The sequence below is a fragment of the Coenobita brevimanus genome, chromosome 14, assembly GCF_032717465.1.
Source record: "Coenobita brevimanus isolate Jiangsu-jjx chromosome 14, ASM3271746v2, whole genome shotgun sequence".
Lineage (NCBI taxonomy): Eukaryota > Metazoa > Arthropoda > Malacostraca > Decapoda > Coenobitidae > Coenobita > Coenobita brevimanus.
In genome coordinates, this window is record NC_136967.1 from 4,431,638 (window position 1) to 4,456,917 (window position 25,280).

At 41.8% G+C, this 25,280-nt stretch overlaps 3 protein-coding genes across 3 annotated transcripts; 1 reads left to right on the forward strand and 2 right to left on the reverse strand.

The window, feature by feature from the left end:
* The first annotated feature begins 694 nt into the window (after positions 1 to 694).
* Positions 695 to 5,548, forward strand: Pex11ab (peroxisomal biogenesis factor 11ab). Its single transcript, XM_080287086.1, has 3 exons — positions 695 to 788; positions 1,414 to 1,529; positions 4,995 to 5,548. The coding sequence occupies exons 1-3, from the start codon at positions 733 to 735 to the stop codon at positions 5,546 to 5,548; spliced, it is 726 nt and encodes a 241-aa protein (XP_080143212.1). The 5' UTR covers positions 695 to 732.
* Positions 5,549 to 5,856: 308 nt separating this feature from the next.
* Positions 5,857 to 13,818, reverse strand: LOC145418053 (magnesium-dependent phosphatase 1-like). Its single transcript, XM_080286590.1, has 5 exons — positions 13,770 to 13,818; positions 13,270 to 13,330; positions 11,015 to 11,233; positions 9,810 to 9,955; positions 5,857 to 5,945 (listed from the first exon to the last, which is right to left on the reverse strand). Exons 1-5 carry the CDS (start codon positions 13,816 to 13,818, stop codon positions 5,857 to 5,859), a joined length of 564 nt encoding a protein of 187 aa, XP_080142716.1.
* A 3,144-nt stretch (positions 13,819 to 16,962) lies between these two features.
* LOC145418064 (uncharacterized) lies at positions 16,963 to 22,988 on the reverse strand. The gene is made up of 5 exons (XM_080286599.1): positions 22,665 to 22,988; positions 21,599 to 21,802; positions 20,975 to 21,218; positions 19,440 to 19,613; positions 16,963 to 17,288 (listed from the first exon to the last, which is right to left on the reverse strand). The coding sequence occupies exons 1-5, from the start codon at positions 22,986 to 22,988 to the stop codon at positions 16,963 to 16,965; spliced, it is 1,272 nt and encodes a 423-aa protein (XP_080142725.1).
* Between the last annotated feature and the right edge of the window lie 2,292 nt (positions 22,989 to 25,280).

Consider the following 25,280-nt stretch of genomic DNA (forward strand, 5'->3'; position numbering starts at 1 on the left):
CATTATGATCAAGCGGCTTGTACTTTACTTGTGGAGAAGCATTTGAAGGGCATTTAATTGGATGTTCAGGGCTCCAAGTTGTACGGTGAGTACATTTTACAGACCCTTTTGTATTTTGAACATAGTGAATGCTGTTGCTGTCTGCATTTTTTTTTTTTTTAAGCTAATATAAACACTGATTTATTAGTGCTCATGTTATGTTGCTTTAATGGAATTTACAGGGACACACGGTAAAACAGCCTTTGTAGAACATTTGTCTGTCACTCATAAGGCTTTCAGAATGTAAACAAAAACAAAAGAAACCGTACCAGGTACCATACTTTTTGGAGTTAATGTAAGTTTCTGATGAATACAGCATATTTCAATCTGTCTATAGCCACGCCATATTCTGTATGTTTTTCATTCATTCATTGCCAGATGCCATGTATCCCAGACAGGGTGGCCAAGGGCTTAGAGTTAATTGTTTTACAGGGAGGGGCACTGATCCTCCACCAACCCCACTTGACGCAGGGATGCCAACAGCATCTGGTGTTCCCCGGCGGTCACCCATCCAAGTACTAACCAGACCCAACGTTGCTTACCATGCAGTATTTTTCTGCTGACTGATGTCTTTACCACTTGCAGAAAGTTCACATGCTGACCCTTGACACATAGTCTATGGTTTACACTCATTCGATTCTCACAAGATACTGAATTCGTAACACCCTCGTCAGACACAGAGTTTTAAGAACCATGGACACGTGGATAAAACTCAATGCATCTACTGCAGGGAAGGACAAGCTCTCCAGGTCAGTTCCAGCTGTGTTTTTAATTTCAACCCATTTACTACAATGATAGTGTAGTACTTTGTTCTCATTATTGCAGGATGATTTTATGCAGCTCAGTATAAATCCCAGTAGTGAAGAGATTATGGGAGAATTTTGAAGAAATGTAGTTTGTGTTGCATTAGAGCTTTGCCCAGGGAGTCTTCTACTATACCGGTAGTGTTTCTCTCAAAATAATATTAGGGACTCATTTTACCAAAATTATTTATGATATAGATGCTGGTGAGGTATGCCTTCACTTAGTGGCATCAATAACTAGGCACGTCTAAAACCTGATTGATGTATAAAAATCTCCTTCAGCTCTCTCCTTGCCTTCCAAAAATGAGGATTGTGGACTGGAGGAGAATGGCAGCATCAGCCTGCAGTCCACTGGGTTTAAGCCTGGGACTGCTATAGCAACAACAGTTTACAATACCTGTTTACTGTAGATTCAGCAGTTGTATATAAAAAAATCAGCACAAGTGCCTATTGAGTCAAGGGAATAATCAGGTAGAATATTTAAGAACGTGATTGACTTTCTGGCATATGCTATATTCATCACCTAACTACAGTCTTCCTATCTCTCTAATTCCACATCTCACGCCCCCAGACTTGTACAGTACTTAAGTCGTCTGGTGTGGCACAACCTTGAAAGTCGCAAGCATCTCAGAGACACTGTGGACAGGATCAAAGTTCTCGAGTCTTCACTCTCTACCTTCAGGAAACGTGAGTCAGGAAGGTGTTTTGAGTGTTGTAGATGTGTGTGAGATACAGGAATCAGCAGTATCAGCCTTCCTGTCTTGAGGTGTGAAAAGTGGGATGGCACTGGAGTTGTAATATGAAGTAAGAGAGAGAGCGAGTCCATCTGCGTTACATTTTTGGGTTTGGCATTTGGTTATAGATGATATAAGGAGAGTTTTTATGGAACAAGTTTTGTTAACACAGTATTATTAGATAATTGTTCAATTCTGTAACCTGGTAAAATATATACTGGGTGTCAGTACAGGAGATAAAATCTATCTATCTATCTATCTATTGCCAGACGCCTCAATCCCGTTTGGGGTGGCCACAAACAAATCGCCTCCAAGTCGCCCTGTCCCCCGCCATTTCACTGCCCTGCTCCCAACTCACACCCCCCTCTCTCATATACCTCTCCACCCCATCCCTCCATCTCATCCTCGGCCTCCCCCTCCCTCTTCCCCCCTCCACCTCACTCACATACACTCTCTTCGTCAGTCTTTCACCCTCCATCCTCTCCACATGGCCAAACCACCTCAGTGTGTTCCTCATAACGCTTCCTATCACATCCACATCCACACCACAACGTTCCTTTATATCCTCATTCGTCAGCCTGTCTCTCCACGTGACTCCACAGGCTCCTCTTAAATAACTCATTTCCACTGCTCTCACTCTTGACTTGTGTCCTTCCAACAATGTCCAAGCTTCACTTCCGTACGTTAGAGTTGGTATCACAATACTGTCATGTAGTAACTTTTTCACTTCCATGCTCACTTCCCTATTTCTTATCACTGCTTTCAAGGAACCAGCAACCTTTCTTCCCTGCTGTACCCTTTCAAGCACTTCACCCTCCAAACCTCCATCCTTACTCATCACACTACCCAAATACTTAAACGTACTCACATTTTCCAATTCCTCACCATCTAACCTCGCTGTACATTCACTAACTTCACCTCTCTCAAAGACCATCACTTTACTCTTCCCTACATTCACCTTTAGGTTCCGTTTCTTACACACTCTCTCAAACTCATCCACCAAGCCTTGCAGCTCCCCTTCGTCTTCACTCAACAACACAGTATCATCTGCAAACAACAGTACAGGGAGTTTCCAAACACTATCCTCTCTCACCAGGGCCACTCCAACATCCACTACCCTACCTTGTACCTCTTTTATTACCCCATCCATGTACAGATTGAACAACCATGGAGACATGACACATCCCTGTTTCAAACCAACTTTTAAAGAGAAAAATTCACTTAGTTCACCATCCACACGCACTGCAGCCTTCGCACCATTGTACATACTCTTCACAGCATTCAACAACTTCCCATCTACTCCATATATTCTTAACACTTTCCACAATCCTTGTCTATCCACCCTGTCATATGCTTTCTCCAAATCCATGAAAGCCGCATACAACTTCTTTCCCTTCTCTAGAAACTTTTCCACTAAAGATCTAAGAATGAATATCTGATCTACACAACCTCTTCCCTTCCTAAAGCCTCCCTGTTCTTCTCCAACTAATTTCTCTGTTCTTTCTCTAACTCTGTCTATAAGTATCCTACCATACACTTTTCCTGTTATACTAAGAAGACAAATGCCCCTATGATTACCACACACTTCTTTTTCCCCGTTTCCTTTGTACAAGGGAATAATTATACCTGACTTCCAATCCTCCAAATTGGGAGAGATATTTTTCAGTTAGAAAAAGTAACTACAGTAATCCCCCATTTATCCAATGTAATAGAGCCAAAGGCATGTCCTGAAAGTAGATCCGTCAGGATAATGAAGTTCTTTCCTGGCCCCCCCATGTATATAGCGTTCTTTAAAAGCCGTCATAAAAGGCCACTACAGTACGTCATACAGCACTTGTTCTTGTTGTTTTACGCTATCTGATCAATCAAACGTTTAAACGACAGCCAAGCAATTACCATGGTCAAGCAGACTCATCAACCACAGACAAGCAGTCACCACAGCAGGGCCATACCCTGCAGTGACATGAAAAAAATGGCTGCACAAGAAAAATGCAGTCAGCACACAAGACATAATGGTAAAATGGTATAAAATCGTGGTAAAATAGAATAAAATCATGGTACAGTACAGTAAGCTAGAATAAAATCAAGCTGAACACTCACAATTCCTCACAGGGCATCATGCTGAATAACCTGCTAGCTCCTGGACTCTGACCATTGCGCTGCAGCCGGCAAAGCTGTTGCACTGCACTACATCCCTTGTGGCATACTCTGATGAGCTTAGTTGCTGTCAGAGTCAAGGAGGAACTCCAGCAGTCGGCCCATTAGACCAGCTGTGGGACGTGGTGATGGACTGCCTACTTCAGGTGACTCAGATGACAGCCGCAAACACTCATCCAGGGGAGATACCATACAATGGCTGATGACGTACCGTACTAGGTTGTGGTTGTGTCATTGAAGATCTGGTTTGACGCTGTGATGGTGGGAGTGAAGAGGTAGACTGGGTGGGGGTAAGAGAAGAGATGGGCTGGGCGGAGGTCAGAGGTCTGAAAAAGGAGTCGATCTTGGACTAGTGAAAGGAGCGATGATTCAGGTGTCAGTTGACACTCTGCTGCATGGAATGCAGATCCACCACAAGGTGAAGAGGCACCATCTCTTTGTCACAGTCCAGGTGCTCGGCATACTCAGGCAAATGCCCGAGGTTTGCCTGGAATGTGCTCAGTCGGGGGATGGCTAGATTCCTGCAGCTCTCTGTGTCGTGCGTTGCCATAACAGCTATACAGGAGGAGCTGCTCACTACACGATTGACATGTGGGAACTGGGAATGGCCAAGGGGGTCTTTAGCGGATGCTGGGTGAACTACTGAGCCAGGCAGCACAGTGCCACTGGACTATTCCCGCCAAGGCGGGCGAAAATGTTTGTGCAGCCATAATTTCCACCCAGACGCAAGCATTTTATCTGGATAAAATGTAAAAATGTATGTATTATTGTTCAATACAGCCAGATCACAGTGTCCAGGTTATGGATCGTACATATAATGGATGTCCAGATAAATGGGGGATTACTCTGTATATTGTAAACATATTTTGTTTCACCTGGAAAGCTGAAGTCTTGAGCCTAGATAATGAATTAAGTATTATAGAACATTTATGCCTTGTCCCTGGTTTTCTTGATATTTCATATATTCAGTAAATCAAAGCAGCAGGTCGTAGATCCCAGTATCATTGAAGTTATAACAAAGCATACCGGTATGAACTGTAGATAGAATAACTAGCAGGTACTGGGTACAGTTACAATTTTCGTCATAACATAGAGTTGAGTTGCCATATAACTTTGCAGTGTTGCAGGAGATTTTCCATCTTCTTTGTAATACTATACTGTAATAAATTGGTACCCTACTGCAACAAAATATGAATCTTAAATAAGGAAAAAGTACAGTACTGTTCTATGGGATGCTGTAACTTGTTTAAATCTCTTACAGTTTTACGACTGGGGAAGAGTTTAGAGGTGCTATATGGAGCACTTCGAACCCTACATTTGCCAGACCTCATGCTGCGTGTCACCCTGACCTTGTCCCGCATCTACCAGTTCTTCTTCCTTGTTGCTGATCATATCATATGGCTGGGCCGGGCTGGGTTGTATGAGATCAATCGGGACCGCTGGGCAAATCTGTCAAATCGCTTCTGGCTGGGTTCTATCATATTCAACCTCATCCGTGATGCTTATGAAATCCTTCAACTTTGTAGGAAGAAGTTGAAATGTCCAGACCTGGGGCCATGTGTCTACAGGGGTTTACCTGTTGTAAGGCATGTTTACAATCATGTCCCAGCTGCACGACCTCTTGTTCTGTTTGCTGAAGATCACCGTGATGTGTTCTGGGACAGTGTTAAAAATCTGTTTGATGTTTGGATCCCGTTGGCCAACTTGGGCCATGTCCGCCTATCCCCTGGAATGGTTGGGCTGTGTGGCACAATATCTTCCTGTGCTGGACTTATTGCTGTCTTAGACCCTCTGGCAAAGATAGCACCCACATAATGGAAATAAGCTCACACAGTGTACCGTACTGTCTTTCTTGTGTTTCTGCATGTACCGTACGTTATGTGGTATCATGAAATAATGTCCCGGTGTATTTAACAACAGTACTGTAGATTTCTCATTAAGAACCCCTACACGCCAGGGGTTTTTCCAATGTCGCACACTCCTCCCTATGGGGGATTTCTGTGATTTTGGAAAGAATACCCTTTCTTCAAACCCTAATATCTGCCAAACTATAACAGCTCTTCCTCTTTCAAATGAAAGTATCCCCACGTCTCCAGGTCGTCCTGTCGATGAGATAGGATAAGTTAAAGTTCAAAGGGTGGCGTGAAGATGCGGCTATACATGTCAACCAGCGTTGCTCCACGCTCAAAATCGTGACAGTTATACACATCAGCTGGTGTGTAGGGGTTAACTGAAAAACTGAAGATGCACCATGTTGCAGCAAAAAGAGAATCATGTCACAGTCAGTCGGGAGGTGTTTGATTGTTCGAATGCTGATGAAAACTTTCTGAAACTGTCATAACAGGTGATGAAATGTGGGTGTCCAGGTATGATGTTGAAACAAAAAGGCAGTTATTGCAGTGGGTTGAAACATCATCACTGTGACCAGAAAAAGCATGCCAGAGTTGCTTAAATGTGAAGGTGATGTTGATCGTCCTTTTTTATTGGAAGGGCATCATTCATCTTGAGTTTGTTCCACATGGTCAGACAGTCAATAAGAGTTTCACATGGACATCCTGGTGCATTTGAGGGAGGCCATGCAAATGAAGAGGCCTGAGGCATGGACAAATAAAACCCGGATGCTCCACCATGACAGTGCACCTGCTCATGTGTTGCTCCTTATCTGTAACTTTTTGGCAAAGCACAAGATGACTGTTGTCCCCCAGCCGCCCAACTCTCTGGATTTGGCCCCTGTATATTCCCCCCCTCCCCCCCAAGTTGAAATACAGTACATCTTGAAAGAGTGCTGATTTTATATGATAGAGGAGATAAAAGGAAAATTTGCTATGAAAACTGCACACCATCCCTGAAAATGCGTTCAGGAACTGGAAAAAAAAATGTTGAGAATGTTGTACGAACACTGGAGTGGAGTATTTTGAAGAAGACCACTCTGATTAAGTTGTAAGTCCATCCATCCATCATCCAATCCTGTGTCACTCCATAAGGAGCATAAGGAGCCGGGGCTAGGCAACTTGGTCCTGACATTTAAGATGAGAGTAAAACAATAAATCTGTTTCTTGAGAAGTTCATATTCTTTCTGGACAGACCTTGTTGGGTTGATGCAGAAGTATAAATAAGAGAAAATATTTAATAGAGTGTGATTATGGTCTAAGCTGTACAGTAAATTACCATAATTATATCTTCTTTTTACTTAAAAAAATTCTAACATTTACTTCAGTAATTGAGCTTGGAGAATGTCAGGCAAGTTATAGATGCTTGTAAAATACTGGTCACTAGAGAATGAGGTCACACAAATAATTCCTTATTACACATATGTGCAATAAAGTGTAGATAATGTTGAATTAGAAACTAAACAATGCTGCTGTGTACAGAGCTCTGTACAGTACTGTTCTTCCCAAGTCAGAACATTATTGATGCAGTGAAATAAGTATGAGATGAAAAATACAAGACAGATTCAGTGTAAATTAGGGAGAGGTGGGTTTTGTCATGTCTCTGTGTGATACTTAGTTTGTCATGTAAATAGGTTGTGTGTTTTTAGACTGAATTAAATGGTTTGAAAACCTTAAGAAAGATGCTGTGTGATGTCTTATTATTGGTGCAGGGTCTCAAAGTGTTTAACATATTGTATTGCCAAACTTTCTTGTAGGCATCTGCTCATGGTGTCTGACATTTTTGGTAGATGTTGCTACCTGGACAGTTTTTAACCACTTCAACATCAGAACATCTGTTCTGATGTTATTCTGGCCTATATCAGAATTTTTTCCCTCTTGGAGAAGACATCCCTAGAGTGATGAAGTTAAAATGGATTGAGCTTTGTTAACTGTACAGTAGGTGGAAAATAATCAGACTAACCATATTGTGCACATTATTGAAAACCTTAAGGAATAAGTGTCTGTATTGTTTCTTAATTAAGATATTGAAGAGATCCAGATTTGTGATGCACAATTTGTAGCTGAGATGCCTGAACAGTCAGTACAGTGTGAGTCATAGGTAATAGTAGCTGTACATTTTTATAATACATTTTATATGTTTAAGGGATAAACAGTAACCAATTTCTGTGGGTTCATATATACTGTGCTGAACTTGGTGATTTCAGTATTCTTCATAATATTTACTAGGGATTGTATCATAAGTGCCCCAGTTTTACAGACTCAGAAATTTGTACTTCACATAGGTGCTGTTTCCATGTACTGTCTTGAAAGCTATATTGCATTCATAAACAGTTCCACATATTGTGAGTGTCTGTCTATCCTTTGGATAAACATACATTCCATTAGGATTAAGCCTTTCAGTCCCTTCAGTTTTATTGTCGTTGCTTAACCCTGGTGCGTCTGGCTGAGCAAACCGATCAACCACGGGCAGGGCTGGATTAACCATGAGGCACTTGAGGCACTGGCCTCAGGCCCCCAGACTCTAAGGGGCACCCAGATTCTAACAATAAAAATAATTAGCTATATATGCCATCAAATTTTGATGATATCATTGAAGAATGTTCTAGAAAGAAAGCTAGAAAAGTGTTTAAGTTACCAATAGTTCTGGACTTTGAATTTTGAATAAACAATAGTAACAAGCTATTTATTTATTTTTTGTTCTTGTTATTTACATATACATTTAGGGCTGGTTGAATTTTGATGATATCATTGAAGAATTTTCTAGAAAGAAAAGCGTTTAAGTTACCAAAAGTTGTGGACTTTGATTTTTGAATAAACAACAGTAACAAGCAATTTATTTATTTTTTGTTCTTGTTACCTATTGTACATATACATTTTGAGGTGGGGGGGCCCCCAAGCTGATGTGTACCTCAAGCCCCTATTGAGCTTAATCCAGCCCTGACCATGGGTACTTAATTGCTTTTGTGGGCCATTCCACGGGCAAAATACAGTAAACATAACCTGTAGGGATCTGGCGCCTCTTTGTGGTAGTCAATATCTCACCAGGGTTGGACCACAATCCCTCCCACAGCAAGGTGCAAGGAAATGTGAGGAGGTTTGGCTCCCCAATGGATGGCACAGCTGCTCCACCCAGGGTGTACAGCATCACCATGTCTAGGCTCCTTGTCAGTGCCAAGTCCTTCAGTAAGATGACATTACTTGTTCTTTACTGTAGCTACTACTAGATGATATTATTTATCTTCTTGGAAGACGATTCATGAAGAAGCTATGGATTCCTATAACTCATCCAGTATGAGCATCTCTTTTTAAGTTTATTCTTGCCACTCCCAGATGACATCATGCTGGTCACGTGGGATATGTCATAATGAAAGGATCAAGAAAATGAACCTTTTTAGGGTAAGAAGCCACTTCTAAATTGAATAAAGTCATCTACTGGCAGTCAGAAAAAAATAGGAGAGGTGCATTAAGGTAGCAATTTACCCTCTGAATCCTTGTGATGTCCTATTCTAAGTAGCCACTTCTAAAATGAATAAAGTCATCTACTGGCAGTCAGAATAAAATATAAGAGGTGCATTAAGGTAGCAATTTACCCTCTGAATCCATGTGACGTCCTATTCGGTTAATTCTTGTTATTGACAAACAATTTTCCTCATCTTAGTAAAGGCCTTTCATACTGAAGGAGTTCATTAAGGATATTTCTAACATTTCTTGTTCAGAAAGTGTATCCTTAGCTGAATAAAAATTGTCAGATGGCATGAGTAATGTGAAAAAGACGTCGCCGGGCTCAATGGTATATGGTATAGTAATAGGTAATGAAGACATTAGTGACTTTATGGAGTAAGATGCATGTAAGTGCCTGTTTATGCAGTAAGATGAGGACAGTACAGGTATTACAATGATAGTTGTGATGGTAGAGGCATTTATTCAATAACTTCCTCTACTGACACATAAGAATACAATTAGCATTTTGTCATGTTGTAGGAATGAAAGTATTATGTATCTGTGAACAGCTACACTGCTATCTACTCAAATGTATATATGATGTAATTAAATATCAGATTATGTAATTTCTGCTTTCTTTGTAGTCTTGACTTTCAACATACAGTAATTTAAACCATTCCTGAAAGTCATTTAATATAAAACAAACAGCTGAGACTGTACATGTCATTGATTAGAGAACTCACATAAGCCCTTCTGAACTTTTTCCACCGTCAGTCCCCCCTCTACCGTGACCTGGAAGACGCCAATGGTAACCAGTTCCCTCTTGTTCCTGAGCTCATCATCAAAGAGCATCATCTCACTGAAGTCTATCCCAGTCGTCTGTTTAAGTCTGAAAATATTTTGGAAGAGTTAAGTAATAAGATATTACTCAGATCAGAACAGTGTATCCATCATGATTATCATCATCATCAATCTGACCTCACTTTTCTCACCCACAGATGGGGTAAGGCACTGTCCAGAGAGCAAGAAAAAAACTAATAGTTGGAGAACTAATCAATAGCATACCAAGTTAAATGAGCCACACTGTCATTTGACACCATTTAAGTCCTAGGAATCCTGATGCCAATTCACAGGCATGTTTCCACACTTATGCACTGCACATTACCAGTCATGAATGGATAAGGTATAAAAGGACGTCCTTAATCTCATTTACACTCTAAGCTAGAAATGTCTTGTTATAACCATTTCAACACAACATTCAAGTAATTTGATTTAAATCCACAAGTTCTCAGATAATGAGCTTTATAATTCACTATTTACTATTTAGCATATACCATTCATATGGCAATTTACTATGGAAAGATTCAATACACCCTTTACCTAGTCTTTTCTCTCTCTCTCTCTCTCTCTCTCTCTCTCTCTCTCTCTCTCTCTCACACACACATTAAAAAATAAGAAAAAATGTACATCTAGGCCACATCTAAGTGCGATCTTGGAACCATGAAAAATTTCTTTGTAGGTGAAGTAACACTTAAGATGATAAGAATGTCTGTCTATCTATCTATCTATTGCCAGACGCCATAATCCCAAGGATGTACTTTGCAAAACAAATGGCTGAGGAAGAGTTGTTCAAATAGTCTCCATAACCACCGAGAACACATTATTACCTCTTTTGAGCTGGGATAAAATTCCTTACAAAGGAAGTATAAGAGGATCATAAAGGCATACTATGCAAAATAAACAGTTAATGATGAGCCATCATGAAGTCTCCCATCTCCTTCGCCGACTACAAGGGGGAAAAAAATACAGTATCTGCCAACTTACAGTGTTCAGCTGGTGCTGGGATAAATTTCTTTGCAGATAAAATAAAGAGGATATAAGGGTGTAATATGCAACATATGCAGTTAATGAAAAGGCATTATGAAATTTATCAACAGAATGGCAATACCTCTTAAAGTGTTCGATCTTGGTGCCAGGGTAAATTTCCTTGCATGTGAAATACTTGTCCCAGTCCAGGAGCTGCAGTAAGTGATTTGCATCGTCGACCAAAAAGGTGCGAGAGACAGCTGCCACCACATAGCCCTGGTGCTGTAAGTGCCTCAGGACTGCACAGGCCTCAGGAAACGGCTTCACACGTCTGTTTTTTGCATCAAGCACCTCTCCTGTCCTGGGGAATGGACACAAGGGTTGTATTCTAAGCAGCTTTGGGGGTTTCTGAGCACCTCTTCCTTAGCAATATATTCTCCACATTATACTTTTTTACCATCCTATATATTACTGAAGCACACTATATCAATACTAAAAATGTATAAATAACATGAAAGAAAATATCAAGCCATAAACTGAATCGGTAGACATGCGGCCTGCAGTCCTGATGGACCCAGGTTCGAATCCCGGCTGGGACAGGGAACAGTTTAAGTATTTGAATTTCATAACAGCAGACTTTCCTGATTTTCCAGATGATCCGCCGACATGTCATAAAAGTACCCCCGCTAATACCAATACACCAGTCCTGTATGAGACAGCCTTAGCATGTATTCAATATGGACTGTGGGTGTTAGCGCCGAAGTGGTGACATGTGGAGGTGTAGGAGGACTACTGGGCCTTGGGATAGGCTACTGCCCCCGAGATAGAGATATAGGCCCTGAAGCCTTTGCCCAGAGTCGGACACATAAAAAAAAAAAATACCGTAACAGATAACTAAGGTAATGTGTTATGAATCCTTCCATGCCACATACAAAATGGCCCATTATGACACGATATGTGTGTTAATGCAATTTACGGTAATCCCTTTAGTCAAGTAATGTGTTATTTATTTCATTACTTATTACCAGATAATTTTAGTCAGCACAAAAGAGACTTTTCATACTGGAAGTCAGATTAGTTAGTCAACCGCTTTACTATGAGAGAATCTGCCCCAGTTGTTAAAATTGTATGGTGGTAGCAACAGCTGTCTATATAATATATCCATCTAGTCAGATACCTTAATCCCAAAAGGGTTGGCCATGCACATAAACCTCTCCATGTCTCTGTCCTCTGCCATCAGGATGCCCTTTCTCCAGTACACATTCCCCCTCCTTCATATACCATTCCACCCATCCCTCTATCTCATCCTCAGTAGCAATAACATATAATAATATAAATAACAAAATCAATGTTTTTTTTTAAGCCTCGGGTGATGACATCAGTTACTTTAGTTAATTCCACATGGTTCTGCGTAGCCTAGCCACCAGGAAAGCTAGGAAGTTCTATAGGTTAAAGGAGGCCTCTTGTGAGCTACAAACAATCCCCATTAACTCCAGTACATTCTTTCAACCGTCATACAAATTTATTAGTCTTAAGAGAGACCTCTCGTACTGAAAGGGCAGAAACTGAGCACTAAATACGTGGAGAGTAAGTTATCACCCTTGTTTGTAAGTTTGTTAGCGGGATTACTCAAAAACAAAAAAAGATATTTGGAACAAATTTGGTGGGTTGATAGCCCATGTTATTACCCCTGTTTGTTTGTTTGTCTGTTAGCAGGATTACTCAATAACTAAAAGAGAGATTTGGAACAAATTTGGTGGGTAGATAGCCCATGTCCCAGGGAACAATCGATTAACTTTTGGGATCGATCCGGATCGTATTACAGATTCTGGATCCGGAAAACATTATTTGAAAAACCCAAATCACTGATAAGAAAACCTAACCCATTATGGAGAGTGGTATGGAAATTATGTTGCCCTCGTCGGAGAGATGGGCTCCACTGCCTGCCCCTCTAGTTATTAATGGGCCTGACACTATACTAAATCTCACACAGTATTATAACCAAAAATCATGGCACTTCAAGTCAGTAACTTAACATCATAAAATGTACAGCCATAAGCAAAGTTCGCTGACAATCCTCTGTTAGCACTGTGTCGGCCTCTCATATTTGTCACTTCTCCCCAAACGGCAGAGAGTATCTTCTCATAGTCTTATTCCGTGCTGTTGATTTCCGTAACGTAAAAATAGTTATGAACACCTTCTGTTACGACAGTTGGCAGAAAAATGTCGGCGAACTCTTTGGTCATGGCTGATACCCGTACCATACCGCAGACAGTTCAAAGACTCCAGTCATTATCTCATTTAAATGTTGCTCATACTTGCAGTGATTCTGCCTTGCATTAATCAACATCCAACAAAGTGACGTATGCATGGAGAGTTAAAAAAAAAAATACTTACTCATTTTTAAAAAACGGAGGCTTGACTTCATTATTAAGCCAAAATGGCCACAGGGTTTGCTCTGAGAGAGAGAGAGAGAGAGAGAGAGAGAGAGAGAGAGAGAGATCATAATATACTGTAGCTTGGGCATTCCATCTATTTCATGTTTGCAGGGATTACAATGTGCCCACAATATGCACATACATATAAACTATGTTCATATTCAAGTATACCAATTTATTAGTCAGAATTAAGTACAGCATACATCAAACTATACTCTTTCTACACTTTAACTTGGCCCAAATTTAAAAGCTCTCCATCTTGAATGCAAAGCTGCAACAAGATATTAACATTCGAACATGATCCCAGTCACGAAATTGGACTATGGAAAGAATGCACTGCCGTAGTTAATTCTACATTATCATTTTCTGCCACTGAGCTACGTGAAATAAGCTGCACGGACGAAAAATCTATGGACCAAGCTAAGGTGAAAAAACTATACGTTAACGTATTCGGTTTACCTAAATCTATACCAATGAGCTTCGGCTTTTTCGTAATACACTGGCACATCTTGAAAATAATTTTGATGCCAACTGTCAGTCCAAGTCGAATAGCGAGTAAGTTAGCAACCTTTGGCCGATACTTTTTTTTTTTTTCTTTTAAGAACTGTGTGTGTGTGTGTGTGTGTGTGTGTGTGTGTGTGTGTGTGTGTGTAACAACGAGGTAACCTTTCTAACTTTCCCAGTGGGCATGAAATTTCTCGGAAACCGAGAATCTCTTCCTAAGCGATTTGTATTATTGCACGTATATTCTCTCATAAGTTTCACATATCTTCTCAACGTCTAAGTTACACAGTTTGCATCAGAAACATTTACCTGCCAGATACCGTAATCCCGGAAAGGGTAGCTAATTACGAATCGTTTCCATTGCACCCTGTCCTCCGCCATAAGGCTGCCATCTCTTGAACTCATATATACTTCTCTCATATAGGCTACCTCTCCATTCCATCCCTTCATCTTATTTTCGGCCTCCCGTTCCCTCTCTCCCCGTCTCCACCTAGCTCACATACACTCCTATGTCAGTCTCATAGTCAGTCTCATTCTCTACATGGTCATATCATATCAAGGTCCATCTAATGTCCTCTAACTCATCCACAGCAACACCACAAGGCTCTTCTTCATTTATTAGTCTCTCCGCATAACTCCACAAGCTCCCCAGATTACTCATTTCCACTTCTCTCACTCCTGACATGTCTTTCTGTCACGGTCCAAGCTTCACTTCCATACGTCAGACTAGGGTTCCTAATACCGTCAAATAGCAACTTTTCTACTTTCATGTCCATGCTTGGGTATATTTTTCTGAAATGAACATAAAAAATAATCGGGGAAAAGATTTTCCGTGATTGGTCACGCAAGCAGTTGACTCGGTCTGACGAGACATGAGACCGTTTTCTCGTAACACCTCTTCCTCAGCTATTTACTCTTAGTATTTATCTTACTTTGATACTGAAAATATTCATATAGTATGAAAGAATATCAGGGTATAATATGCATAATAAATTTATAAGAAAACTGTGCCTCCAAGACTCCTCTGTCACCTATAGCGAGGTTCACAACATTTTGGATGTTGAGCAAATTTTGAGAACTAAAATGCGCGGAATGAGGCGGCCGGCGAAATTGTAGTCTTGAATTCGTTCGTTTAACCCTCTGACTGTTAAACAGAAGACGGAAACAGAGAATGGAAGACCATAAAACTCGGGACGAAACAATATGATAAATGCATGGCGAAAGAAGCAGGGGATTAAGGGACAGAACGAATGCAACACAAGACGGAAGAATAAGGGGATGAATGAAATATAGGCTAAAAGAATACAGGGGGGGGGGGAATCACAGGACGAAAGAAGAATGTATAAAACACAGGACGAAGGAAGCACAGGATAAAACACAAGGTGAAAGAATAAGAGGGCAGAAGATAAAGAACAAAAGAAGTACAGGGAGAAAGAGGTGTATCAGATAACCGTACATTTTTTTCGTTGCCTCTGAAGGTTTCTCAACACCCTTTCTTTGGCGATTTATTTCGTTTATATACACTTTAACCACTTGAATCCCGTGACATATTCTGTTGATGTATTACTGTTATTTACTGACGATTTTATTAATCTGTAGAGAGACCTTTAGTAACAGTGTCAATGAAAGCTACATTTTAACCCTCCTAGTTCGGTAAGTAGTCTCTAAATTTGAATAAAATCGTCTGAAATAGCACGGATTAAAAAAAAAAAAATCACCATATGAATGGGGGTTGAAATCCTCCTCCATGTTATTGATGCAAACTGTAAGTACTGTGTAAAGCAAGAGTACACGAAGGTATTAAATGCAAAGTAAATCGTTAAACAAGAAGTAATACGAAAGCTCCTACGCCTACGAGAATACCTGCAGCTCAGAGAAGACACATATGCAAAATAAATTGCTAAAGAAAAAGACCTACCAAGTCCCTACCAACGGGAATAAGACCCAGAGAAAAGACGTGTAAACATTAAATCACTAAGGAAAAAGTGCCACGAATTCTCCTACATCAACGGGAATAAGACCCAGAGAAAAGATGTGTGCACAGTAAATCGCAAGGGCTACGGAATCTCCAAATCCGAGGAAGCAGACGTTCAACCGACACGACGACTGCCGTTGAACTCACCTCCATGTTGTAACAGCACACCATGACAACTCTTATCTTGAAATACACACAACTACTTTATTTATTTAATGAGCTATCTGATCCAAATATCATCTCGTGCATAATTCATTTCTGTATACATTACTAGTCTGGAGTGGGGCCTCCTATGTAGAGGTTTGGAATATTTTGATAAAGTAACAGCTCATACTGTTTCTAGAGAAACAAAGATATTATCCAATTGTCCGTAGTTTTTCCTAAGACTGGCTGTTTTATGCTTCTGGCAGTTTAGATTTCACTTATTAATTTATTTACAGATAGGGCTAATGGGTAACTGACAGAGGCTTACCTTGAGCATTTATTTGTCTCCCAGTAGATCTCACTGTGGCTTCATTCAGGATTAGTGTTAACTTGAGGATAAAAACTGCAGTGTAAGGCAAGTGTATGCTTTGATTATTTTATTACAACTATTTAGCATACAATTATACCGTGAGAAGGCATCCTACGAGGGACGGATAATGACTACTGTGCAAAACAACCTATGTAATGATTATTTTATTACTGCCATAAACAGTTTTACCGCAGGTGGTAGTTGGCTGCAACCAGCAACCACTCAGGTGTTGTAGTGCTACCTACCTTTTCCTTAAGTGACTCTAGACCGAATGACAAGCCTAATGGTTTTCTGTGATCCAGGAAACCATTTACTACGCTGGGTGGAAAACTTATGACCGACGAAAGGATGATGTGGAGTCTGTTATGATGCACTGATGCCCCTGTTAACTGCGTGGAGAGATGTAAATGCGGCGTCTATGCACCAACCAATCTTTCATAATTTTCCCCGCGCCTCGCTGTGGTGAAGAGCTGTCTACCGCATGGGAATATCTGTTCACTACACGGGAGAGCCCTGAAAAGGCGATTTCTTGTCTTCGGCTGATGGGTCTCCTCGGCCAAACAAAGCGGGGTTGCTTTACTACTACTGCTACTGCTACTACTACTACTACTACTACTGCTACTACTACTACTACTATAATACTGCAGCAGTCAGGCATCCTACGAGCTACAGCAATAGTCGCCATCCATGTAGGGGTTGCAGATGTGGTTGAGCGTCATCTGCACGGCCAAACTGAGCGCCTCCATACCGATGTGCATCCGCTCAGTGCAGTGCCAAGCCATGATGGAGGGGAAGGAGTTGAAGGCGGGCAGGAGGTCGAGGCTCACATTCCCCACATACAAGTCAACGCAGTCAGACACGGCGGCATGAGCTACAGGCAGAAAGGAGTCCCATTTGATGATACCGAGGGGCGGGAGGGAGACCTGAGCGTTGAGCACCCACTCTAGGATCGTGTTCGTCTGGTGCGAGAAGTAACTCATGCGACCTGTGCAAGAACAAGAACGCTTTGAAACTCACTTAACCTGTGCAGTATCAAGAACACTTAGTAACTCATGCGACCTGTGCAATAACATGAACACTTGATAGCTCATGCAACCCTAGCAACAACAAGAACATTTAGTAACTCATGCAACTGTGCAATACCAGATCACTTAAAAACTCATGCTACCTGTGCAAGAACAAGAACACTTAATAACTTATGCCACCTGTTAAATAACCAGAACACTTATCAACTAATGTGACCTGTGCGGTAAAAAGAACACATAATAACTCATGAGAACTGTGTAGGAACATTTTTTGTTAACTAAACTCCAAGTAAAGTGAAACAAGAGGGACGAAAAATGAGATAGATCATTGTGTGTAATTCACCGTGTCGGTCAGGATCACTCGATGGTCGTGATCGTCAGCTTTTACCCTCCCGGAAGGGAGCTGAGAGCTCATATAGTCCGATTTAAGGGCAAGGCTGTGACCTTCACACACGCACACACCCGTCCCCTTGCTCAAGGGGGACAGTAACCACCCACTTCGTCAGTGAAACTTTTCGCAACCTGAGCGAGGCGCGAACTCCCGTCCACCAGTTGGCAAGCGAGAACATTACCACTGCACCAGCGAGCGGTGTGTGTGTGTGTGTGTGTGTGTGTGTGTGTGTGTGTGTGTGTGTGTGTGTGTGTGTGTGTGTGTGTGTGTGTGTGTGTGTGTGTGTGTGTGTGTGTGTGTGTGTGTGTGTGTGTGACCATCCTCGTAGATCACTTCTCTACACTGCATAATGGTATGAGTCTAAAGTTTCAGGGGTCAGTATCTATAGGCCAGCCCTTAAAACAGAAACTCTCCACTGTGTCTATTTCTCTCCTCCCATCAACCAATTAAGATAAGGAGAGTGGTTTAGATATGGGGAGGTCACATCTTGGTCACTTCCTTGATATGGACAGGCAGACCGCTACACCGTTTTCACTCTGACTTGGCCATTTTTTTTTTTTCGTCATTTTGCAGCTCACTTCACAAAGCTCAGTGACAAAGATTGTGCTACAGGCCTACATCCTTTGCACAGCACTTAGCATCAAATTCTAGTATTAATGTATCGTTACTATTCAATATTCAGGGTGGAGAGATGGCAATTTTAGGCCAAGTTAGAGTAAAGTGGGTATAGTAGTAGATCCATTAATCCATTCACTGCGATGATGTCTTCTTCAGCTTTCTTTTTGTCACCAGAGGAAGATCTTATCCAGCTTAAGATTGATCTCTTGTAGTGAAGGAGTTAATAAAGGTTCGGTCTAATCCTTTCAGTTCTAAAAATCTCGCCGAAGTTGAATAAAATCGCTTGGGAACAGCAAAGTGTAAAATTATAAATACATCTTCAGCTTGAATGAGTTTGGCCAGTCGTATTTATAAGTAGGTGGACCATACAGAGTGACATATTCTGTAAGTTAATTTTTTCTTGTCGGTAAAGCCAGACGATTTTATTTAGCTTTGGCGAACCTCTGACCATCAATGAGTTATGGGGTGAATTTTAGATTGCAAGGTTATGAGTTCAAATCCCGGCTGTTTCGCGAAAGTTTTTAGCCCTCTCAGCTGAATTAAAAGGAATATGAATTTTGTTAAAATAGTTTGCACCATTCAATCCATTAAATTTACAAACATGTTATAAAAGCACTGTTGCAATACCCTTTTCACCTATCCTGAGCTATTTACCCGTAACATATATTATAACAGACATTTCGGTATTAGTGCTTAAGTCTGACACCATCTGTGGGCAGGTGGACCGATGATTGGTCCTTAATTTAGGGAACGGTCTTAGCTTACATCAACAGTATACACAACAAAATGCCTAAAACAGTATTACCTCCATCTTGATATTCCATGTCATCCTAATCCAGGTTGTCTCCTAAGAGTCAAGTAGTAGCAGTCACTCTTACGATCTCTGGACAAAGAGCTTTAAAAAATCTGAGCAGTAAAAAAATTCACCCATTAGTAGAGTAAAAATAAGAAAATACGTCATCGTACTAAAGGAGCATTATTTTTTTTTCCTATCTTAATATAACTCTAGCCATATACATTAGATACCAACATTCCGTTCCCTGAAGCCAAGCAGTCCCATTATGCACAACAGATGGCGTCGCAAACCTCAAGTCACACTCACTGTACTCGTGCGAGATGTAATCTTTGAACGGGTCCGGCAGAGTCCAGACCACGGTGGTACGCTGTGCAAGACGAGCCAGCAGCGGTCTCAGTTTGGTCATGACGTACACAGAGGCATCATCAATCTGATCCAGTACTGTCTCGAGCCTTTGGTGTAGCTGCCACGCCCCGGTGTCTGTATGGGCCATTGTTATTGTCCTTATTATTATGATCGTCACTGTTATCATTAGCAATTTTTTATTCCCATTTCTCTTTAATAAATTCTTCTTCTTCATCATCATCATCACCAGCAGCAGCACTATCGCCTCAGATTCCTTGCTCCTTCCTGGAACTCCCATACAGGAGATGGCCATGATTTCATTTACCCCTCATTCTGTCAGACACTCCTCTATCTCCTTCCTCTTTCTTACCAATATATAAATAAGTGGAATGGTAAAAACAAGAGGAAGAAGATGAAAGAAAACTCAAAACTCAAGAGATTAACACTGGGGCAACAGTTCAAACGTCCGCAGTTCATACACAAAATATAGGAAAGTCTTATTAAAATGTATCAAATAATTATTCTTAAAAATGAGCCCAATCCGTATTAGAAGCCAAAAAATTACAGATATTTCTCAAAAGCACAAGAAATAAAAAAAAATGTTTACTTGGTCACGATAGTGTTCATATGCTACCTTCTAAGTTCATATAGTGCCAGAGATATAGCAGGGTACAAATCCTTTAGTGCATTCCTTTCCCCCTGTGAGGATTCTGTCATACATATGGTAAATTTACTTTGTTACCGAAAGTGTGTGAACGAATACATACGTCCTTGTAAACATAACCAGGAGCAAACAAACTAAGCAAAGCCAGTGTATGTCTTTTTGTCTGTCCACCCTTATCTGTCTGTCTGTATATCTAGTCATCGTCATTTATTTATTTATTTATTTTGGGGAAGAAGGGAAACTGGATTATACACAATACCGTATCTATGTGAAAGTAGGAGCACAATCCATATAATCGGAGGGTATTTGAGAAAAAAATCACATACTTTCAAACTTATTTTTTAATGCTTATCCATGTAACACTGTACTGCAGAAGTGGCGAGAGCGGGTGTGGTTAGGTTGCTGGCAAAAAATTGAGGTCAGTATTGTGTTTATCTTACATTATCACAATCACGACAACACTCACTTATGCAAACTTTGACAAATAATACGTTATCATGCGAACGACAATGAACTCAGCTCGATGTAGGGGAGTGTGTGATAAGATAAACATATCACTGTGTACCTCCATCATCATCATGAACCTGTTCGCAATTTGCTGAAGTTACATGAAAAAAGAAATTATATAAATGCAGAAGTATCAGACTGCCCAGCGAAAATGAACCATACCTCCATTACCTCTTACTTTTAATGTACTAATACTGAAATGCATTAGTATAGATAGGTAGACACATAGATAGATAGATGGATGAATAGATAGATAGATAGACAGACAGACAGACAGGCAGAAACACAGATAGATAGATAGATAAAGTGTACATCTTTATCTCACCCAACACTAAGAGATCCGGCATCTTATCCTCCTCAGCCTCCGCCAGTGCCTGGAGGAAGTCCCATCCTCCCACCTTGAACTCCGGCTGCACTCCGCCCTTCTCCGAGGTCCTTAGGTGCAGGAGTGGAGCCCAGCGGAACTCCACGTACAGGCCGGGGCACTCCACCGTGAAGTTGTGTTTGTATTTCTTCCACTGCCTCATCCCCTTGTCGCCCAGGAAGTCCCCCACAGTGATCGTTTGCCCCTGGGTGCAAAAATAAATGAATAAATAAATAAATGTGAACAGAATGGTGTGCTGGGATCTGCGTTGTTTATTGTCGTTACTAGCGTTATCATTTTTATCCTAATTTTTATCACCTTCACCGTTATCATCATCTTGAGTATCATCATTACTGAAATCTCTTTTCCTAAGCTGAATACAAATTCGTCTGGGGACTGGGGGACTCAACTTCGGAAGGATATCTAGCACGTAAAGGAATTTAAGAAGAAAAACATGTCACCATAGGCTAATAGACAAACTTGCTCCTACTTGCTCTGATTTACTCTAACTTGTCCTAGCTCTAAGTTGTCTACCTTACTTTGATTTACACTGACTTACAGTAACTTGCTCTAAATTGCTCTAACCTTGTGAGTAGTGAGGACTGGGTTGAGGGGCCTTATAAGGTCGAGCATCACCTCCACGTGCTGCCTGATGCGGGAGTCGCCAACGTAAATCAGACGGGTGCGAGGGCGCCGGTGTAAGCAGTCCCGTACCTCCTCAGCACCGTACTCCCTCAGCCGACACGACAGGTGCGTCAGCTGACCCTTCACCTGATCCAGCCGACTTTCCTACACAATAAAGCTCACTATTATTTTCCTCTAGTAGTTAAAATTTTTATTAATTTCTTTTAGTTATTTATTTGCAGGAATGGCAAGAGAGTGTGCTGAACTTCACACACATAGGCATACACTTTTTTTGTTCTGCGTCTTTGGAAGAAATAGTGTGTGTGTGTGTGTGTGTGTGTGTGTGTGTGTGTGTGTGTGTGTGTGTGTGTGTGTGTGTGTGTGTGTGTGTGTGTGTGTGTGTGTGTGTGTGTGTGTGTGTGTGTGTGTGTGTGTGTGTGTGTGTGTGTGTGTGTGTGTGTGTGTGTGTGTGTGTGTGTGTGTGTGTGTGTGTGTGTGTGTGTGTGTGTGTGTGTGTGTGTGTGTGTGTGTGTGTGTGTGTGTGTGTGTGTGTGTGTGTGTGTGTGTGTGTGTGTGTGTGTGTGTGTGTGTGTGTGTGTGTGTGTGTGTGTGTGTGTGTGTGTGTGTGTGTGTGTGTGTGTGTGTGTGTGTGTGTGTGTGTGTGTGTGTGTGTGTGTGTGTGTGTGTGTGTGTGTGTGTGTGTGTGTGTGTGTGTGTGTGTGTGTGTGTGTGTGTGTGTGTGTGTGTGTGTGTGTGTGTGTGTGTGTGTGTGTGTGTGTGTGTGTGTGTGTGTGTGTGTGTGTGTGTGTGTGTGTGTGTGTGTGTGTGTGTGTGTGTGTGTGTGTGTGTGTGTGTGTGTGTGTGTGTGTGTGTGTGTGTGTGTGTGTGTGTTCACAGTGCGCTGCGCCCAAAGATAGAAACTATTTGTGTGTCTGTGTTGTTGAGGTGTTGATTCTCAGGACTGAAAGGAAACTGGGGACAGTGTGGGAGTGTATGCTTCTGATATGATGCGTCCCTAACCACTTACTTGAGACAGGGTGTAGTTTGACCCACCAAGCCCAGTCCCATTGGCCACCCTATGGATCATGTGGGGGGCGTGGTAGCCGGCCACCTCGTAGAAGACATTGGGGATGAACAGCTTCCTCGTCTTCTTCCTCTTGATCACCTCCACCACCAGCTGCTGAAACTCTGACATGTGACTCGATACCTTGCCAATCTCGAACACATCTTTGCACACTTCGCCTGCTCCATACCCGAATGATCTTGAAATGGGATGAAGGCCCCCATAAACTGAACTGGTCTCCTTGAGGGGGTGAAGGCTGTGCAGACTTTTTCCAGGGTCGTAGACCATCCAGTAGTTAGCTAGTACCAAGGTGATGAGGACAAAAATTGGTAGGCCGTAACTTTTGACAACAGGCATTGGATTAATAGGTGTACGGATAAATATTTCGATTCAACGAGAGCGGAACCTTCCTGACTGCACGTTCTCCACTACGATTATACTTTATTCTTGCTACTACTAGACGATCTTGTTAAGCTCAGGTAGGACGTATCGTAGTGAACTGTAAATACTTATACACAGTGAGGTATCATTACCCATTATTTTGCTCATGTACAATATAAGGATGAATATCATATGCCTGGTGGGCTAGTGGTAAAAGGCTCCTGTTGAGGTGTAACTCGTGTGCCACGTGCAGGTTCGAATACTCAAGAGGCGGGTGAATGTTTTTTGATCATGTAATACCACAATGCAGGGACGCAGGGTGGTCACCATATCCTTAATATTCCAGAGTACGTGGCAGCCTATCCTCTGGCCCTTACACTTCGCAGGGAGTAACACGGTACTGGATGTAGGCTGTTACATAATACGAATTAATTAGCTGTACCGCAGCACACAGTCACACACACAGTCACTTCCGTACAACTTCTAGCACTGGCAGCTCCATCTATATTTAAACAGACTGCAAAAACTTCCTGAGCATTGGAACAGTTAGAAGTTCCTTTTATAGTCTTGGAAAACATTTCCTGGGAATATGAAGTCGTTGCACACTCGTATACGCATCACAACCTCCTCTTTTCGTACGTGGAATTAAGTAAAAAGTATGGCACATCTTCGCTTTTGATATTACAGAAATCGGGTTAAATATCTTAAATATTTCAAAGCATACCGGCGCCACTGCACGTCACCAAATCCATAACCTCAGGGTGGCTGGAAGTTCACCGCACCGTTATCTCCAACTCATCTCACCCTTCCACCCTCATTTCTCATCCTTCACCTCTCATCACCCTACCACGCTAGCCGAGCCATGCCTCTCCCTGTCTTTCTCTCGCCTTAGAGCTACTGCACAAGCTCTGGACACGTGTAATTCTCCACTATTTTTCCACAAAAAATGCCTCCAACCAGAACAAGGCAAGCGTTAATGGATTTGCTACACTTTTTCCTGGTCAATGGATGGATGTTTTGGATCGCGTTTTCCTCCTCCTCGACTGTGTCTGTGTCGGTAAGAGAGGATGGTTTTCAGCCGTTTAACGCCTTCAGCCAGAATCTATCACCTATACTTTAATCTTGCCGCCACCAGGCGATATTTTTTAAGTTATATTTCCCCTCCCCTCACACTCCCTCTCCTTCATTTTCATCTACCCCCTACAACATGTACAGTGCATTTTTTTCTTTTTATTGCAACAAACTCTGAGCATATGCTAAAGAGCCCGTTCCCAAGATTCAACAGTTCACCTGCGGCACCTTAACAGAATGCTGATCCCCTGAAATAATACCACCTCAGTGATTGTGACTCACTATAGAAACAGCATTTAGATCTGGTGTTATGATATTAACGGGGAGGTAGTTACGTTTTACTGAGGTCATTTGGAGGAGCAGTGAACATGATGATAACGAAATAAAACCCACAAACGGTTCCCTACAACATCTGGGACCGAATCTCTGACCATACAGTCCCCAGCCCATCGCTCTAAGCACTCAGCCACCACCAACACCCACCTGCAATTCATCAGCATCCACCTATACCCACATCCATCTATACACTCCCACCTACACTCTGGGCTGGAATCTAGATTGTATGGGAGGCACATGAGCACCTCTTCCATAGCGATATTTATTCACAATATTGTATCATCATATTCTCTTGTATGTTCTTTGTATTTATTTAATATCAACGCAGTTTGGATCAGTAACATAAAAAGAGGATACTGAGGTCTATGTGCAGTATAAGTTGCTATGGAGGAGGTGTTACGAAATTTCCTATACGGCCCTACACCCGCATCATCACCCTACTATACACCTACTACAACCCATTGGCGTCCACCTCTACCTCTACCTACACCTATAGACCGACATCGACCTTTACTTATCAGTGTGTCTACCCACCCTCTCATTAACCACCTTTATCATCAACTAGGCTTATCTCTCTACATCGCCCCTCACCACCTCCTCCCTCATCCCCATTCCTCCCTCACACCTACCCTCAGTCTCAGTCCCTCCCTCACCCTCAGTCACTCCCTGACCCCTCATCTCACCTTCCCTCGCCCCTGCTCACTCTCCATTACCCTATCTTATCTTCTTCCTGACCCCTACCACAACTCTCACCCTTATCCCCTCACCGCTAGGCTCTCATTCTTACCCCTC

Excerpts from the sequence above, each read along its gene's own strand:
- Pex11ab (XM_080287086.1), top strand. The coding sequence starts at position 733 with ATGGACACGTGGATAAAACTCAATGCATCTACTGCAGGGAAGGACAAG. Across the intron at positions 789-1,413 it reads GGGAAGGACAAGCTCTCCAG|ACTTGTACAGTACTTAAGTC; the intron begins GTCAGTTCCAGC and ends TCACGCCCCCAG. Across the intron at positions 1,530-4,994 it reads ACTCTCTACCTTCAGGAAAC|TTTTACGACTGGGGAAGAGT; the intron begins GTGAGTCAGGAA and ends AATCTCTTACAG.
- LOC145418053 (XM_080286590.1), bottom strand. The coding sequence starts at position 13,818 with ATGTGCCAGTGTATTACGAAAAAGCCGAAGCTCATTGGTATAGATTTA. Across the intron at positions 13,331-13,769 it reads GCTCATTGGTATAGATTTAG|AGCAAACCCTGTGGCCATTT; the intron begins GTAAACCGAATA and ends TCTCTCTCTCAG. Across the intron at positions 5,946-9,809 it reads AAAAGTTCAGAAGGGCTTAT|CTGATGTGTATAACTGTCAC; the intron begins GTGAGTTCTCTA and ends CCTACACACCAG.
- LOC145418064 (XM_080286599.1), bottom strand. The coding sequence starts at position 22,988 with ATGGTCTACGACCCTGGAAAAAGTCTGCACAGCCTTCACCCCCTCAAG. Across the intron at positions 21,803-22,664 it reads CAAACTACACCCTGTCTCAA|GAAAGTCGGCTGGATCAGGT; the intron begins GTAAGTGGTTAG and ends TTTATTGTGTAG. Across the intron at positions 19,614-20,974 it reads GCCGGATCTCTTAGTGTTGG|ACACCGGGGCGTGGCAGCTA; the intron begins GTGAGATAAAGA and ends TGGCCCATACAG.